The sequence below is a fragment of the Acipenser ruthenus genome, chromosome 2 (genome assembly GCF_902713425.1).
Source record: "Acipenser ruthenus chromosome 2, fAciRut3.2 maternal haplotype, whole genome shotgun sequence".
Classification (NCBI taxonomy): domain Eukaryota; kingdom Metazoa; phylum Chordata; class Actinopteri; order Acipenseriformes; family Acipenseridae; genus Acipenser; species Acipenser ruthenus.
This window is the reverse complement of record NC_081190.1, coordinates 113,451,014-113,470,713: the sequence shown is the minus strand read 5'-3', so window position 1 is coordinate 113,470,713 and position 19,700 is coordinate 113,451,014. Positions and strand designations below refer to the sequence as shown.

At 35.1% G+C, this 19,700-nt stretch overlaps 1 protein-coding gene across 3 annotated transcripts in view; it reads left to right on the top strand.

Moving 5' to 3' along the window:
- Positions 1–19,700, top strand: part of pcdh7b (protocadherin 7b) — a 162,417-nt gene that overhangs the window by 61,320 nt on the left and 81,397 nt on the right. The window contains exon 2 of one of the 3 annotated variants that reach the window (XM_059006485.1): positions 18,261–18,453. The exons of 1 other annotated variant lie outside the window; for it this stretch is intronic. In XM_059006485.1, coding sequence (XP_058862468.1) covers positions 18,261–18,453 — 193 coding nt within the window. Of the gene's footprint in view, positions 1–18,260; positions 18,478–19,700 lie in introns of all 3 variants that reach the window. One more of the 3 variants, XM_034014934.3, reaches the window with a different exon arrangement.

Sequence of the window (19,700 nt, the reverse complement as noted above, 5' to 3'; positions counted from 1 at the left end):
TAGAAAGATAAAAACTTACCTTCCAGTTACAAGTACCATCTTTCACTGACCTTCCAATGGACCCCAGTCAGACAACGACATTTTGATGTCAGCTGTTTTGCTTCTATTCCATTCTCGATTCCTGAGATAACAATATAAATATCACATTTTACTGTAGTTTCTGCCAGACACATCATTAACGCTTTTACCCAAAGGCGTAGGCCTAGTTCTTACTCCTAAATTCATTATACATACACTTGTGCACTACAGTAGATATTGTTCTACTGTTAAAACACTAAGCTGCTGTTTATTGCTGTCTTATGTACATTACATATTGCTTACATTGCAGAACCATTTATCAGTATGATTCATCATTTAGCCTTTATGAAAAACCTTAGTTCTGGAAATGCTTTGTTTAAATTAATAAATGATCAAATCAAACGATACAAAACAAAAATAAATCAGCTTCCAGATTCTGATTAAATTGCTTAACAATGCAACATTTTTGCAAAAAAATGTACACTAGGTAAAACAAATGTTATATTCTGTTTTGCAATATAATTTTAATGCAATCGTGTCATATCTTCATTCATTTTCAGTAGTGCTAGTTTACACTTATTCTTTTTTAAGAATCGTAAATTAAATACATACTAAAACTGTGACTCACTTGTGAATATTTAAACACATTGAGTGCACCAGGACAGAAAATCCAAGATAGAGTTGTCTCCAAATACAGTCGATGAACCCTGTTATACCTAGTATATGGATCCTGGATTTTAATAATGATGTTAGTTTGTGTTGCTTCCATGCATTCATTTCAACTCAATCATTCATTTGGAGACAGGCTGCTCTGCTATGTAGTGGGAGCCTTTTGTAAGTCATAAGTGTCATTTAATTCACAAGATAGAGATTTAGAATCCTAATTGAATTCAATGACAGACTTGTCATATATGTATTATTAATGCAACTGTATTCTGCTGCCGTATTTTTTTAGGTTTCTAGAGCTCCTGATTTTCCATTCTGGGAATGGCAAATTCAGTTTTTCAAAACGACCAATTCCGTTTTTTCCATTCTTATCAATTTATTAAGAATTAACAACGTAATTTGAACACAGACAAAATTTTTACATAAAAAATCTATTGAATTCATTATTTTAACATTATTTAAGTCCCTAAGATACTGTAGTTTTCAGGAAAAATATTTCTTAAAGCAGTCTACTAGTAGCAATGTACTGTAGGTCAGTCAACAAATAAAGGTGTTTCGAAAAAACAGCTTATTGCTGGCATTAGAATATGCAGACTAGTTGACAGTGAGGGACATTATTACAAAAATATACAATTTTCATAAAATTACAAATTAAATACAATGTTCAGGACACTTCTCTCTCCCATCTGTAGTTTCATCTGCAACAACGCAGACTGGTTTATGCTGTACTTGCTGTAAAACTGCTTGCATGTGTTTCTCATATACCCTGGACAGATAGAGTTGCCTTAGTTAGAGCAGGGCTCTTCAACTATTTTTTTTTTAAATTTAAGGGGGGCAGATAAAAAAGTTAGGAGTAGGCAGGCCAGAGTATTTTACTCTGCACATTTTTAAGCAATATTACATTATATAACTTAATGTTCATATATTGAACAAGACTTACACATTTGACCATATGAATAGTACTTTAATAATAGAACAGTGTGAGAATTCAACAAAGTATCATTACAAACATTTAAAAATGTAGGTGACATATTAATAGTGTAACTTAAGAAGAAATCAGTGCTTTTAGTTTTGAGCTTCTAAGTACATCTGGATACGTATTTCCAAAAGCTCCTTGTTTGGTTTCAAAATGCCTTTTCATATTGTATTTCTTAACTACTGACACACATTCATTGCACAATAAACACACTGGCTTTGCGTTCGGTACAGTTCGATAAATAAGTATTTATTGGTCCACTCATTGTTGAATCTACAATTTTCACAATTTACTAACTAGAGCAAAGAGAGAGCCATGTTATAGCAACATGAGTAAAAAAAACCTAAAAATCGAAAACTAAAATCTAAAAAACTAAAAAAGAAAAACTAAAGTATGTAGTATTATTAAGGAGTTAATTATCCAATGATCCAAATAAATGTTTTATACAAAAGTTATCGCAAAGCAATCCATTATTTTTATAGGAGAATAACAGCGGTTAAAGACTGCACATTATTTATTTATTTATTTTTTTAAAGGTGCGGTTGCAAAGCAGAATTCCATTCCCAAAATGCCAATTCCATTCCCAGTGTCTAATTCCGTGATTCTGTCCGTGATTCCACGATCGTGGAAAATCAGTAGCCCTAGGTTTCATATCCTATGGTAATAGGATTAGAAACCGCATCAATATAAAGCAAATATTTGTATAGTTACTAAACCAACCATCTTACTTTTAAAGTGTATATCACATTAAATCAGTCTGGAGTAGTTCTTAGATCTCTCAGCATACTGAATATTCTACTTTTAATGCTGCTTTTTCCCTGACATCACAACTTTAGCAGTGTAACCAAACATGGCACACTTGATTAGAACAGAAGCAGTGTAGATGCACTACGATCATCTGCTGAAGCACAGTTGGACACATTTGGCATAAAGATGAAGCACTTGCAAATCAGATATCAATGTTCTATTCAAAGCAGAGGAGAGAGATTAGCGCTACACAATAAATCAGACTTTTCTGCTGAACCACATTTAGGAAAAACTGCACATTAGCCATAAGAAAGCCCGAAATTCTAAGTTTTTTTTTTTTTTTTGTAATGGTGACCATGCAACCGTGAGTTTAATGTCAGATAGGAAGTGTTCTATTTGAATATCATGAAAGAGGAATAGTTAATGTTGACTCTAGTTGGTTTTAAACCTTTGTAGACATATAAACATTTTCTGAAAAAGGACTGTCAAAATTATACATGTATACTGCTCAACACAATCTAGGGATTGTTGTATACACACTGTGTCTCACTCATCCAAAATGTATCATAGACATAGTATTTTAGAGCAGATTAATGCAATGTATCTTTTGAAAACTCCACACTTGCAAAACATGATACAAAACATGGAAATTGACACATTGAGTGAATGCCTCCAAGAAGATACAGTCAGAAGATATACTGCATTACAGAAGCGCTCTTAAATGCCAATCAGGAGACTCATACTCCTTAAATGTTCCAGATGAAAAGTACATATGCATGCCCATTCATCTTCCAAATACTCAAAGTGGTAAATTGGGTCAGTTTCATCCCTACAGTCTGGGACGATCCCATGATGACTAGTCAAGCATATGAAATGTTGTTTTTTTAAAACTCCTTTTGCCTTCTTGGTAAGAAATGAAACTTTCCAGGCAAATCTGACATGATGTTCATGTTTGACTGCTGTGTAACCTTGCTTTACATCTGAATGAGAGATACTAAAGTAGATTGTCAGTACTCAGCTTTTATTTTGGCCCACAATGCATGTGAGGTCAGTTATTTTTTGGTGTTAAAAAAAAAAAAGAAGAAAAGAAACAGAGGCCAACTATACAGAAAAGGGTGCCCTCATGGCTTTGTATGAAGGGCAGCAGTGGAATTGCTTGTCTTTCACTTATGACATGATACACTCTTAAGATGAGATGGGCCTGTAGTGAAAGAAAGTGATTAATACAGGTCCTGACGCTGCCACTATATAAAAGGTGAGGAATATTACCTGACATACTATTTTTTTTTCAGGATTTATGGATAAACTTTTATATAAATGTGTTTGCACCACCTTTCCTATTAAAAACCCTGGAAACTATGTTGACTAATTATGCAAAAAGAAAATCAAACTAAACTAAGATGAATGGACCTTAGGGTCAATGGGAACATTAAGGGTGATTCTGTTACTCTCCATAGTTAATAATTAAAAATGGTGTTGCACCTTGAAAGGATTATCCCCTTATCAGAAGTAAAAGCAGTGTGTCTGTTAAGAGACAGTAGTCCAATATGTTGTACAGTAACTTACCAAATAGCTAATTTAGCAATGCATATGTTGTTTTTTTATATTTCTATTATTGTAATTGACAACCATGTTATACTAAAAACCTAATTTATATGTACAGCTATGGCCAAAGGTTTTGCATCATCCTGTAGAATTAACACATTTTACTTCATAAAGTCGAATGAAACCTGCTGAATAATGTTACGTTAATATATTGAATTGCATACAGTTTTCCATATACTTGCTGAAAAATGTGAATTTCGAAATCTAACATGAAAAACTGTACTACTATTATGGCTTCCGGTAGACTTTTGCGATATCATTTTGGAGTTTCTTTGATTACATGATGCTAAAATAAAAGATCAAAATTATGTTCATATTGTTTAAAAAAAAAAAATAATAATAACAATTATGTCTCAATCCTAAAATTCCAGGTGATGCAAAAGGTTTGTCCAGGGCTGTATGTAACAAACTCCAGCACAGATGTATTCAGGGTGTTGGATTCCAGTGCTATACAGTGTGTCTCACGCAAACAACACAAATACATATGTTCAATCACAACTCTTTATACTTCAACGATCACAATTTGAGTTCTGCAGTATGTCACATGAAGTGTATAGTTTTAGAACCATGACACTTTAGAAGCAGTCACAAAAAAATTATACAAATTGTATAAACTGAATCCTGTTGCTTGTAATTTTACTGTAGCTTCTAAAACATCACATCTTTTTCAAAACTTTTTTTTTTTTAAATGTGTTTATCATAAGTAACAGAAAAACATGATTACCAGCTTTTTCTTGCTTGAAGTAAAGGTTCCGAAAAGGCCTTTGAAGTTACTTTAATTACAACTTTGATATGTAGTGATTACGTTATCACGTCATAGTCTCTTTGTCTGGATGCATTAACTCAGTATGCCAGCTGCCTCTAAAAGCCTTACCTTTCTTTTTCTTTCTTTCTTTTTTCTTTACATTTCTTCCCCTCAAAGAAACAAACACGTCTCCACTTGTAATGTTTCCACCTACACATACCACTCAGGTATATTTTATACAATGAAGCCTGAAGCTATACTTAACATATATATATATATATATATATATATATATATATATATATATATATAGACAGTACTGTGCAAAAGCTTCAGGCAGGTGTGCAAAAATGCTGTAAAGTAAGAATGCTTTCAAAAATAGACATGTTAATAGTTTATATTTATCAATTAACAAAATGCAAAGTGAGTGAACAGAAGAAAAATCTACATCAAATCAATATTTGGTGTGACCACCCTTTGCCTTCAAAACAGCATCAATTCTTCTAGGTACACTTGCACACAGTTTTTGAAGGAACTCGGCAGGTAGGTTGGCCCAAACCTGTTGTGGATTTAGGCAGCCTCAGTTGCTTCTCTCTCTTCATGTAATCCCAGACAGACTCGATGATGTTGAGATCAGGGCTCTGTGGGGGCCATACCATCACTTCCAGGACTCCTTGTTCTTCTTTATGCTGAAGATAGTTCTTAATGACTTTCGCTGTATGTTTTGGGTTGTTGTCATGCTGCAGAATAAATTTGCGGCCAATCAGATGCCTCCCTGATGGTATTGCATGATGGATAAGTATCTGCCTGTACTTCTCAGCATTGAGGAGACCATTAATTCTGACCAAATCCCCAACTCCATTTGCAGAAATGCAGCCCCAAACTTGCAAGGAACCTCCACCATGCTTCACTGTTGCCTGCAGACACTCATTCATGTACCGCTCTCCAGCCCTTCAGCGAACAAACTGCCTTCTGCTACAGCCAAATATTTCAAATTTTGACTCATCAGTCCAGAGCACCTGCTGCCATTTTTCTGCACCCCAGTTCCTGTGTTTTCGTGCATAGTTGAGTCGCTTGGCCTTGTTTCCACGTCGGAGGTATGGCTTTTTGGCCGCAAGTCTTCCATGAAGGCCACTTCTGACCAGACTTCTCCGGACAGTAGATGGGTGTACCAGGGTCCCACTGTTTTCTGCCAATTCTGAGCTGATGGCACTGCTGGACATCTTCGGATTGCAAAGGGAACTAAGCATGATGTGTCTTTCATCTGCTGCAGTAAGTTTCCTTGGCCGACCACTGCGTCTACGGTCCTCAATGTTGCCCGTTTCTTTGTGCGTCTTCAAAAGAGCTTGGACAGCACATCTGGAAACCCCTGTCTGCCTTGAAATTTCTGCCTGGGAGAGACCTTGCTGATGCAGTATAACTACCTTGTGTCTTGTTGCTGTGCTCAGTCTTGCCATGGTGTATGACTTTTGACAGTAAACTGTCTTCAGCAACCTCACCTTGTTAGCTGAGTTTGGCTGTTCCTCACCCCGTTTTATTCCTCCTACACAGCTGTTTCAGTTTCAGTTAATGATTGTGTTTCAACCTACATATTGAATTGATTATTATTATTATTATTATTTATTTCTTAGCAGACGTCCTTATCCAGGGCGACTTACAATTGTTACAACATATCACATTATTTCACATATCACATTATTTTTACATACAATTACCCATTTATACAGTTGGGTTATTACTGGAGCAATCTCGGTCAAGTACCTTGCTCAAGGGTACAACAGCAGTGTCCCCCACTGGGGATTGAACCCACAACCCTCCGGTCAAGAGTCCAGAGCCCTAACCACTACTCCACACTGCTGCCCCTTAGCACCTGTTTGGTGTAATTGTTTAATCATACACCTGACTATATGCCTACAAAATCCCTGACTTTGTGCAAGTGTACCTAGAAGAATTGATGCTGTTTTGAAGGCAAAGGGTGGTCACACCAAATATGGATTTGATTTAGATTTTTCTTCTGTTCACTCACTTTGCATTCAGTTAATTGATAAATATAATCTATTAACATGTCTATTTTTGAAAGCATTCTTACTTTACAGCATTTTTTTCACACCTGCCTAAAACTTTTGCACAGTACTGTATATATACTGTGTGTGTATATATATATATATAAGGAACCCACCTTAGCTTAAATCCAACTAGCTTTTTTAGCCAAATGTATTTACATAATGGGCAGGTAGACTTAAAGTGTAGTGTAGTAGGATTGTTCTGCAAATACAAATTCTGTACAATTATATGTGTGCAAAAACCTGTAGATTGCTTTAAATTGGTGTTACCTCACAGCACAAAAGAAAGCATGCATGACAGAACTAACTATAAAACTAGCAATTAGTATGAAAAATGTGTTCCATGCCATTTTCAGGTAATATATCCCTGGATAAAGTTATATACCAAAATAAATACTTAACCAGTCATTAAGCTTTAAAGTATAAACTCAAATATCTTAAACATTTTCACCATTAGAATATACTAAAATGCTGTGCAATTATTTCAATATCAAGAAATGTCATAGGATTATTCCTCTTGATGTTAAAATACTGACGGGACTGGCACGTAGTCATTGCAGGATGTTGATTTAATACTACCAAGAAATAACTTCTCAAATCAAAGCATGCTAAATATCAATTCAGTGATGGCATCTATAAAACAAAGATTGTCTAGAATGACAGTCTGAGCAGTAAAGGGGGGAGTAGGGGGGTAACAGTGGATCAGCAGTGGCAGAGGAGCAGAGCAATGTTCAGTGAATGCCAAAACAACATACATACTGATTTTACAGTGCAATTTATTACTGAGTACAAGTCAATAGTTGCATATATTTAAGTGGAATTGTACACTTTCTCAAGCTGCTGTGCCTGTGATCTACGAATCTAGCCAGATTCGTATAGTGCCCATGTCCACTTACGCAACCCAGAGTCCTTTACCGTTCATTGGTACATGTTCATCTGAGCAATGGGCTAAAATCAATTCAACTATTTAAGGTTTTCCTGTATTTTTTTTACTTCTGATACTATTGCGGCTCTTACTGTACATAGGCTGGGACCAAATCAAAACTTTGACAACCCACTAATGCATTTAACAAAACTGTATTTAACAGCATTTTCTTTTTTTATTATTTGTTTATTTAGCAGACGCCTTTATCCAAGGCAACTTACAGAGACTAGGGTGTGTGAACTATGCATCAGCTGCAGAGTCACTTACAACTACGTCTCACCCGAAGGACGGAGCTCAAGGAGGTTAAGTGACACAATGAGTCAGTGGCTGAGGTGGGATTTGAACCGGGGCCTCCTGGTTACAAGCCCTTTTCTTTAGCCACTGGACCACACAGCCTCCTTTTTATGAGTAGAAGAAATAAGATACTTACAAAAAAAAGAAAATGCTATTAAATACAGTTTTGTTAAGTGTGATTAGCGGGTTGTCAAAGTTTTGATTTGGTCTCGGCCATAGTGCCACTAAAAAGGTGTTCTGACTTTTATAATAACAATTTTATTGGCTGCAAATGTAGAAGTTACTGTCAGAGAGAGTATTTTTGTGTGTCTCTTCTGCCATCCTTTTCCTAGTGTGTTTACGGTATTATTTTATCTGTCAAAGATATCTGACTAGATTGTACACCTTCGGAGCCTTGTGGTGTTATCTCCATTGTCTGAGTTGAGGAGCAGGGATTTATCATCTGACCAGCCATCCTTAGAGATTAGGAACTCAAATTGTAAGAATCTTTATATTGGGGGGTTATCTCTCAGATTAAATCTACATTACATAATTAGGTGCACAGACAGCAATTTGGCTAAGTGAATTCAATAAGAGGCCCTGTATCTACAAATCACGAGATCATATTACAATTTACAAAAAAACCCCACAAATAATAGCATTAGATGCATTACATGAACTAAAAAAAAGAAACCTGAAACCCAAAAATAATGTTAAAATGTGAGAATTGTCAAAACAGTCATTGCATAAGAAATTCTAATAGTGAGTTTACATGATTCCGAGAATTTGCTGTCTGGAGATATTTGCATTTGTCCCGTGTCACCGTCGCACCCCCCCGCCCCCAAACACCAAGTATTTGCATATATTCTGAAATCAACAGTCTCCTTAATATTATAATAGCAAAACTAAGTTATGCTATATTTAAACATGACAGAATATTAGATGTGCCAATTTTACCCAACTCAGACCCCTTCTGAGTAAATACAGTATCTTACGGCACTGAGGAAATTGTCCTTTTAAATACATTCAGGTATTTTAGCTTCACATAGATTGAATTGGTCCCCACCACCTGATTAATTGTATATATATATTTAACTACACTACCCTACAACAAATTTTGGAATATCATTGTAAATCAGGGTGGGGTTTTACCATTTTTTTGTAAATACTGTACCAGCTAAGATCAAACAAGTATTTCAGAACGCCATAGAGCTCTGGAAACATTTTATATGGTATTGGGTAGTCGAGATAATCTTCCACTGTGAACACTTCAAACTAGTTTAACACTATAAAAAATAATAAAAAGCTTGACAGGTAGATAAAAACAGGCACACATGGTTGATCAAGCATACTCACTCTGTTGGATGTTCAGGGAAATATGACCTTGCAAGGAAATTTCACAAACTGCATTTTTTTTTTTTCATTGCCAGATCAAAGTGTGTGCTCCTCTTTCTAAAAGTAAACAGTAATTGTGATACAAAATACTAATTTAAAAGAAATGTTAGGAATACATTACTATCACACATTGAGAAACATTTACAGAGCCATTTATTGCTATACATGTGTCATTAGCAATGTTTTCTTGAAGGAGAAAAACGCCTGTTAAAGATACAACATTTGAAATAAACAACAATGGAATTGATTTAAAGTATGCATACATATTTGTTTATTTCTAGTGTAACATAAAGAGGTCGGCTTTTTTCTCTATTAAAAAAAAAAAAGAAACATGCTAATGACACTTTATAAGGCATTTGAAATTCCCCCATAGTTGTTTGCATGCCATATACTTTTGCTTTACTATTTTCTCACTGCTTGGTTCCATACCTAGGAGCAATATTATTGTGAAAAGCAGTCACACCCCTTTCTTAGATTTTAGTTTAGACAAATCCTGGGTGTGGCCCTTTCCAGATTTTTCAAAAAGCTTTTCACAGTTAATTCATAATTATTGCTCTTGTGGAATTAGTGGCAGCATGTTGATCTGGTAATTACTGTAGGTATTATGAAGAAACACAAATAAAAGACATTATTCATACTGCCGGGATGTACATTAGAATTGAAGACAACAAAAGGAAACTGTCTAGACTCTATCTGAATATTACAGCTATATTTGTCCCTAAAGCCAGGAATTTCTTCTGCCTGGGTGTTATTAGCTACTTGCCTTACAGACATCAAGCATTGGATGTCACAGAATTTTCTAATGTTAAATTCAGATAAAACAGAGGTTATGCTAGTGAGCTCACAGAACCAACTAAAAGGAAATGTGGGATTACATGAACTCGACCCTTGCAGTCTCTCATCAAAACTTAAACTAGAAATTAAGAGTTTGGGGTCGTCTTTGATCCTGATCTATCATTGAGACTCATATTAAGGAAGTTACTAAAGTATGTTTTTACCATTTGAGAAATATAGCCAAACTTAGATCAATTATTTCCGTATCTGATGCCGAGAGACTGATCCACACCTTTGTTTCATCTGGAATTGATTATTGTAATGCACTAATCAATCCAACGTGCAGCTTGTTCAGAATACCACCGCTAGAATTCTGACTAAAACCAGGAAAGATGAACATATTACCCTTGTTTTGGCCTCTTTACACTGGCTCCCTGTGCAGTATAGAATTGATTTTTAAGATTTTGCTGTTAACTACAAGGCCCTGAATGGATTAGCACCTAGTTATCTTCCAAACTGCACTCTGAGATCACAGGATGCGGAGCTGCTGGTTATTCCTAGGGTCAACAAAAGCAGCACAGGAGGTAGGGCTTTTTCTTGTAGAGATCCTAAATTATGGAATGCTTTGCCTTCGTTTGTCAGGTAAGCTGGGACCGTTCCAGTTTTCAAGTCAAGACTAAAAACGCACTTTTTAATGAAACTTTAAAATTGCTGTATTATTATACGAATACTGTTATTTAAATCTGTTGTTTATATGGTCTGACTGTGGCAGTTGTATGTGTGACATGCTATACAAATGTATTGTTGTTTGTTCTTTTTTTCTGCTATGTACGGTACAGTGCTTTGTGATACTTTTCTATAAAAAGTGCTATATAAATGCAATAAATAAATAAATACAATAAAGTATCATCTAATCAGCTTTCAATAGTATATACAGTGGTTCTGGCCATTTGACATGCGGTATATCAAAAATCTCCCTAGAAAAAAGGACAAAGAAAAAACATGGGAAAAAGGGAAATGCAAGATAACTGAAATGTCGCCCAAACTCAAAGATTATTATGCATTACTGATGTGTTTTATGCAAATATTTCTGTGCTATTTTTTGTAATACATGCATGAGCTGCAGTCAGTGCATAATTACACATAATTTGATTTTAAATATTATTTTCAGCTTTTTCAATAGCCTAAAAGATAAATCGGTGAAGAAGTAGAACACATTTGTGATGCATGCAATCACAAGGAACAAATATTATCACATTAAGCAGTATGATTTGTAATGAGCTTGAAAATATATTTTAAAATACTGCAATAATTGTGAGCTAACTGCTAAATGTGCTTAAGATTTATTTAGGCTTTTGAGAAGCAATCTGAAGCACAGTTTCTCATTTTCAGCATTCCATTATATAGGATTTTTTTTCTTTTTTCTTAATATGTGATTTAAGTTAGTGTTTTGAGGTGAATGTCCCTGCACTAAAAATACATAATGTTCTTTCTACTCCTGCTGTTACTCACATCTGGCAGAACACACTTTTAATTAAGATATACACAGCCAAATTACAGTACTTTGCAAATATGGATCTTGGAGTGTTTTTGTATAACCTTTAAAAGCTATTGTTCTAGTTATAATGGCACAAAGCAGAGGAGTTATGTGCCCTTGCAAAAATATTATTACATGCAGTACATTAAAAACAAGGGCACTGGTTTGTCTTTGTCAATTTGGTTTTATTCAATTTCATAATACTCTGGACTAAATTAATCTTGGTGTTAAACATATGAGAAACATGTTCATCAAATTAAGGGTAATGCTAAATCCAGCAATAGTCTAATCTTCTGAAACAATGCTTGGGGCTAGGTGGCTAAGTGGTCTGAAGACCTATTAAAGTCCTCTGGTGAATTGAGTTTAAATTCAGCTTAGGTCACAGGTGGAATGAGTTAGTCCCAGTGAGACATTATCTTTATCACATGACTATCCATCTCGCAATTCAGAGTTTGCCTTTTATTTTAAGAACATATATACTGTACCGTGTGGTATATAATAATGTATCTTATAGCTACTTGAGTATGTATCATATACTACTATGTATGCCTTTGTGCTTCTTGTATATAGTATTTGTTTACCAATCAGATTTTGGTGACTTCTGATTAAAGGGAAGAGCTTTAGATACTATACAATATTGTATCCCATTGGTTGAAATTTATATATATATATATATATATATATATATATATATATATATATATATATATATATTATGTACCGCAAGCATGGGTATCTCTAGAGTGGAATAACATAAGTGCAATAAAATACTTGCCAGGCCTAGTTTCGAATGTGTCTTTGATTATGCAGTATGCCAATCCAGTGGTGTGCTGCTGAAATTCAGGATGGAGCTGCGCTTCGGTATTTCAAACAATACTACCATTACTGTAAAATGTCTGATATAATTTCAGATTTCTATTGTTTTGAAAAAGTCGGTTGTGAAGACGTCGTAAACAGGGATCAAAATTAATCTACGTCAAAGCATAATCTGTTGAAAATTCAAGTTAAGATCTGCCTGGTAACATAATCCCTGAATGAATTGAGTTAATATAAAAAATAAAACATTTTAATTCTAATTATTTAAATATATATATATATATATATATATATATATATATATATATATATATATATATATATATAGAATATTGCAGGAGGTTTTTATTCGCCATAGGAGGATGTCCATACAATTTAGTAACTAAATTGTATGTACAGTCAACCTCGGTTAACTCGACTGGTGGATAACTCAACACTTTCGCTTAATACTACAGACAGTGTTGGTCCCAGATTTTCTCCATATAAAATATATGCATCCTGCCTCTTTATTTCTTAATTCGACACCATGCTTTACTCGTACCTCGACACTTATTACCGGTACCGAAGGGATAAAAACTATTAAAAAAGACTAGTGGATAACTTGACACTGTTGTTTCACTTGACGGGAGATCGTTCGTTCGTTCATTCATTCATTCATTCGCAGCTACCAAGCGCAGCTGGTTACAGCGTCAGTTCATAATGAGTGAGAAGCAAAAAAAATAGTTCTCGTTCATTGACTTTAAAGCTCAGGTTATTCAGCTTGTCAGCAGAGCTTTCAAAGTGGGTGTTTTTGCATGCGAAACAATCGACAATGCTTGATTTCTGTGTGAAACTGAAAGTTGTGTATTTTAGTTTTTGTTCACCAAATTAATTCTGTATAATATACATTTGTTAACTTTTGCTATTTAAGATGTCAAATTAGACAGTACAAGCGAATACATAAAAGTATAGTCAACAGTTGGTGCCCAGTTTGTGGATGGATTGTAAGCGACTGGTATAGTCTTAGTTCACTTCATCATTCAAGACTTCCTGTATAATGTAGGGACGAATAGTGGTTTTGAATGGTGGATGTTTATGGTGCTCAGGTTGCACATTAACATTTAAAAGCAAGAGTTAATTATAGAATGGTTGTGTGGGTGGGAATGCACTGTATCATGTGTATCATGTCTGCCCCATTACTTTAAGAACAAGTGTTGCAGTTTTGTTTATTCCCCATGCTTGGTTTCCAGAATGCAAATACTTTTTACAGTTCATATGTGAGGTCATATGGTCAGCCACAGGCATGTTTCAAAAGACATTACACACAGCAGATTGGGTCTTTGGAGTGTTGAGTCATAATTGTAAAAGCATCTGCATGAAAAAGCAGCTAATGTTTGTTAAAGCAGCATTTGAAAAGACTAATTACAGAAATACAGCCTTTGACACTTAATATTATAACACAATCTTTGCCGGATAACCTAAGAAGGGCAATCCATTAAACGTTCAAATTATAAATCTAATCTTTAATAAAACTTTCTTGGCTAGTGCCTCAAGATTGTGTTTTTTTTTTTTTAATTCACTAAAATTGCAGATCCTGAAATGCCACGACTCTTGTCATAAAAGTTTGTCTATAAAAACACTACAGCTTCTTAAATTCAAGAAGATTTAGGAACATGAGTGCTATAAAAAGACAATCCTGCATGTTGTAACTCGGATGGATCAGTATCTAAGGAATGTTGACTGCAATACACTTTACTGTGCAAGGAAGCCTCTTAACAAGCGTATATGGGGTCATATGGAGCAGAGGTCAGTCCAATTTTGTAACCTTAGGGGGATTTATTTTTTATTTGTTCAGGAGCTCTGCTTTGAAATTTCCACTCAGTCTGAAGCGAAGAAAAGTGCACACCAGAAAACCTTCCTGCAATTTGTCTGGATTCTGGTTTGTTTTTAAAAGAGCCTGCTAAGTGGCACTGACAAAGGAGGCTGATTTACTCTTGAGCCCCAGTAGTGATAGCATATTGGTAGTATCAGCCCTTTACATGACTTCCCGTGGAGTGAAGGACACCTTATCTTCAAAGGCACTTGACTGAATGTTTTCAAGGTGGGAAAATGAATACACCTGGAGTCACTGTGTTTTGTACCGTATTTCTGAATGCTGACTATAAAACTGTCTAATATTACAACCATCTTCACACACATCAACTCAAACACAAATAACTGCCGTTACATTGTATCTTCGTATATTTCATTTAAGCAGTAATGAACCATCTGTTCATTTTGTAAATGTCTTCTTTGTGTTTTAAAAATATTACTGTCATGGAATGCCGGGGGCATTGATGTTACAGTATGTCAGTTGAAGAGCATGTGGTAGCTCCCCTAACCAATAAGGCTGTGCACATTCCACCAAGTGAGAATAACAATCTAACAAATAGCATGTGTTCATTTGCATCTTAATTAAAAGCTTGGTTTCACTGTATGTCAGAGAATCATACACACAATAACACTAGTGTCTATATATGTCTGATGTTTTATTTGTTTAGTACATGACTTGCTTCGTGTTATGCATATTAAATCATAGTTTAGAAGTGTATCCCTTTATGCTTGATATTTAATTGAAATATATCAAATATCTTGATTTGTGATGGCTGCACATTTTGCAGTGGGCTATATGTAAATATTTGTATGTGCCATTACACTAGTAACAATTTTGACAGCTGGCATTATTTGCAAATACAGTTGAAGTGTTTTCAAAATGTAGGTCATCAGCAGCAACAAGTCTATTGTCCAACTGGTGTGCAGCTGCATATATAAATAATTATAACTTGAGACCTGTGGATCCGATATCACCCAAGGAACACACAAGGGGAGTTCAAACTAAAGCTTTGGAGAACATTCAAAAAGGCTTGAGTTCCACCCAAGGCCAACAATGAGAAACCCCATGAGCCACACACATTCACTTAACATTATGTCGATGTGTTTTAAACATTTCTTTGTGACGAAATCAGGCAAAATGTGATTCGATGTATGCCCTGTCAGGTGATATTTTATTTATCAATCAGAGACAATAGGTGTCACACAGTTACACAGGACAATACACTGTCTCATGTTTTGCTTAAAATGGAAACTATTAGTAAAACAGTAAAACATTATTTTCAGTTATAACAATTCCAAGTCACTTTCTGTTGGAGAAAAATTTAAGACATGAGGCCAGACTGTCTTAATGGAATTCTAGGGATGATACTGAAGAATAAGACTGTAACATTGAAATGCTAAGTGCATTTTGCACAAAGCTTGGGATATTACCTTCTTAAATATAGAAAGCATATCATTTTTGGAATGCATTGCTAATATATTTGGTCAGTTCTTGTAGATCCTTGGTTATGTGTAAATATAATATAAATATGGTATTATTCCAATAAATATTTATTTTCATATTTTTCAAAGCACTAAAGTAAATAAACTCGAACGAAAGACGAATGAAACCAGATGAATAATGATACGTTAACATATTGAATTACATACCACTTTGTAGTCTTCCATATACGTAACGAAAAACTGACAACAATTTTAAAATAATTACATTTCAAAATCTAACATGAAATACTGTACTACTGGTATTGCTTCAGGTAGACCTTTGCGATATCATTTTGTAGTTTCTTTGATTACATGATGTTAAATAAAATATCTAAATTATGTTTTTTTTTTTTTTTTTAATTGTCATGTCTCAATCTTAATTTCTAGATGATGCAAAACTTTTGGCCATAGCTGTATTAATGTATTACAAAACATAACTATAGAAATGAGAATTGTCATGCAGTACCCTAGGATGGCAGCACAGTTTGGTACTATATATATTGGCACAGTAAGTTTTGTATGTATGTGATAATGAGCAGTACCACTGCTATGCTTCTACATTAAAGAGCAAATTGAACTACAGCTACTCTTGTTATTGTGGAAAAAAGAAAAAGAAGGTAGGAAGGAGGTATTATGGCTTTGCCTGCCAGTCTTGAAAAGTAGTGTTTTTATAATGAGGGACAGCCTTGGGTGAAACATATTTGGGGCTTGGGGACTTCAATACGCAAGGGAGCACGATTCACTTTCTTATACAGTTTATGACTTGGCTCCAATAAAAATCTCATCATGAACACTTCCCTCCAGGGTGTGGGTAGCCAGACTGGCTTTGAAATAACTGGGATAAATGTCAATCCAATACTTCACTTACACAATACCCAAACCTGTGAAATGCCTTCAATACTTATTTAACGGCTGTAGAAATTCTTGTAACAAACGCATACGAATAAGTCACATAAGTGGTCTGTGAAGAAGAAAAAAAACAGAAGAACTGTATTGAAATATTTTTCAATGGACAGTCTCCGGGTCCTGAACTACATGTATAGTGTATTGTTTTTGTGATTGATGGTTTAACGTTATGCCATTCATAATCCATTTGCCTGAAATTGCCTAAAACAGGTGAATGACTTTATAAAACTTCAGGGTCAGTGGTGTAATACAACAAACTGCAGCCCATGGTCATTGTTAAGAAATAACCCTCTTCATCAATGCTTGTCGACAGTGATTTACTCAGTTCTATTTAAGATATACAAGTCACATTTCTTTACATTTGGAATCTTTACAAATGTCATCATACTCTCTACATTAAATGACATTCAAAAGAACAGGACTGACGTGCAATCTGTATTAATACATGTTTTCATCATTCTGTTGCAAAACTGCACTGTCAGAATGCGTTCTCTAAATGCTGTAGACTTTATGTGCATTGGTTAGCTGGCAATAGGACCAACATCAGAAGGGTAAAAGGGTGAAGTAAATTCAACTGCAGGTTTACTTATTATCTAGAGTTGCTGCTGCAGTGTTATAGTCTACTAAAGCAAACTGATTAAAGCAGCTATATGCTTTCCCAGCTGTGTGTGAATCCCAGTCACTAGCTGGTATTTTTTATGTTGACGCAAATTATATTTTGACAATATTTTCTTTGTGTCATAGTTACCGGTACATCTTTTTCTGCGGTTTTGTTTGCAGTACATTAAATTAAGTAAAGTTTCTGGCTAAGATCAGTCCTCCCACAAGGAGGAGAATGGTAATAATTCATATTATTAGATGCACTGTGGCTTGCTTAAGAACAAACAGCATACCGATACATCAGTAATGATGTTTCATTGTGTTGAAATGTTAGGCTATGCTATATTTAAGACCCATACCATGTTCATGGTGATGCTATAGTCGCTTATTCAACACCTACTTTTAATAGAAAATAGTTCATGCTCAGTTATGATTATAATATAAAGAATATTTTCTCCCACAATTTTGAAATTGAATTACTGTAAGTGGATAATGTTTGCATTTGTACAAATGTGAAATTACATAATCAAAATACAATGTATTTTTTTCATCATGATCTTTCAAAACACATTGACCTTTTTAAAAATATGTAGACAAATGCAAAAATAATATTCTCATAGACCTGTGGTGTCTCTGGAATGCATTTTAATTGTACTCTGTGGGGGTTCAAAGAGGACTGTTCTTAATTTCAGTGAAGAGAAAATATTCTTTTTTTCTTAGTAAAACTACAAACGTTATGTTTCCCAGCAGTTTAACCCCATACCATATGCACATCCCATGAAATGCATTCACACAGCTGTCACATAAGAACAAGGTGCCGTAATTTGTAATTTCAGCATCATCGGCCCCGAAAGTGACTTTGAGAATCTTTTCTCTTGTAGCCATTTCGCAGAGTGACGTTTTCTGTGGTGAGCCAGCCTCAGGACCCACACCAGGGATCATTGCAGAGTTGCTATGATAGTGGATTGGAAGAATCAGAGACGCCCAGCAGTAAGAGCTCGTCAGGTCCCAGACTGGGTGCCCTACCCCTCCCAGAGGACAACTATGAGAGGACTACGCCGGATGGCAGTGTTGGTGAGGCAGAGCATATGGAGAATGGTAGGGGCAAACACAACCAGAAACACATACAGTATAGCATAACACCAGGGACCCCACTGATTCCACATAAGAGCTGAGCAAAATACACACAAACTGCACAGTGAAGAGTCAAGCTGAATACTCTACGAACAACGCAGTCCCCTCACTTTTCTGAACCTTTATCAATGCAGGAGATCCACATAAAACAAATTTCTCTATATAGTTCAGTGTGCGTATCTGATTCACTGACAGAGGCTGAACTTAATATTGTCCGTAAAATAAGGAACCTTATAAGCACAAATTCACTGTGACTATTAATATATCTATTTTAATCACAAATATATATTAAACATAGTGAATTGGACCATTTAGGTAAGTAATGATCCTTATCAAACGTGTCTTTTAAAATACTAATGCATGTGCAAACTCTACAGTATGTGCATTACGTTGAAAAATGTTAGTATTCCAGTTTGGTACAGTACTAAAGTATATGCGAAGGAAAACCTGATGCTAGTAACAATCCCGTGTAGTGAGAATGCTGAAGCCCTTTTATGATATTTTTCAAGAATGCTGTTAGATGATTGTCATTTACTGTATTTTAAGCAAAAGCTGATCTACCAAATCAATAAAAGTAGTTTCTCCCACTTGGTGCAAATTATGTGTTTAGTTGTGGAAAAATGTTAATTATCCTTAGATCTGCTAATTTCCTATCACAAAAAAACTGTGATTAATCTGATATCAATGACTTAACATTTTGATGTTTTGGCACAGTATTGGCAGGCCTGTTTCAATCTGTAAGCCAAAGGCGAAGAGGCAGTATCTTCTGAAAGCATTATCAGTGTAGATTGATGTTGATTTATACAGCAATGACTTTGTGGACGAGGCTGACAAGCATCACTTGGGGATATGTGCCCTTCTATCAGTCCAGCTTTTGTGAACTTTTATTTTGATGGATCTGTGATGAGTACCTTTCCTTCTATCAGTCCTGCTTTTGTGAACTTTTATTTTGATGGATTTGTGATGAGTACCTTGCTTTTGGCTAGATTTGGGGGATTTTCATTAATAGCTAATGATTGCCCTTGTTTTTTAAAAGACATATTGACCCAAAAAGGTAAATCGCTCCCCGTGGTAAATAAATTGGAATGGAATTCCTTATATAAGCTGGCATGGTTGCAGTTGTCAGCACTTGCTGACAATGCGTTTTCTTGCATTTAACTGTTCATTGCTTTAATGTAGATTACTTG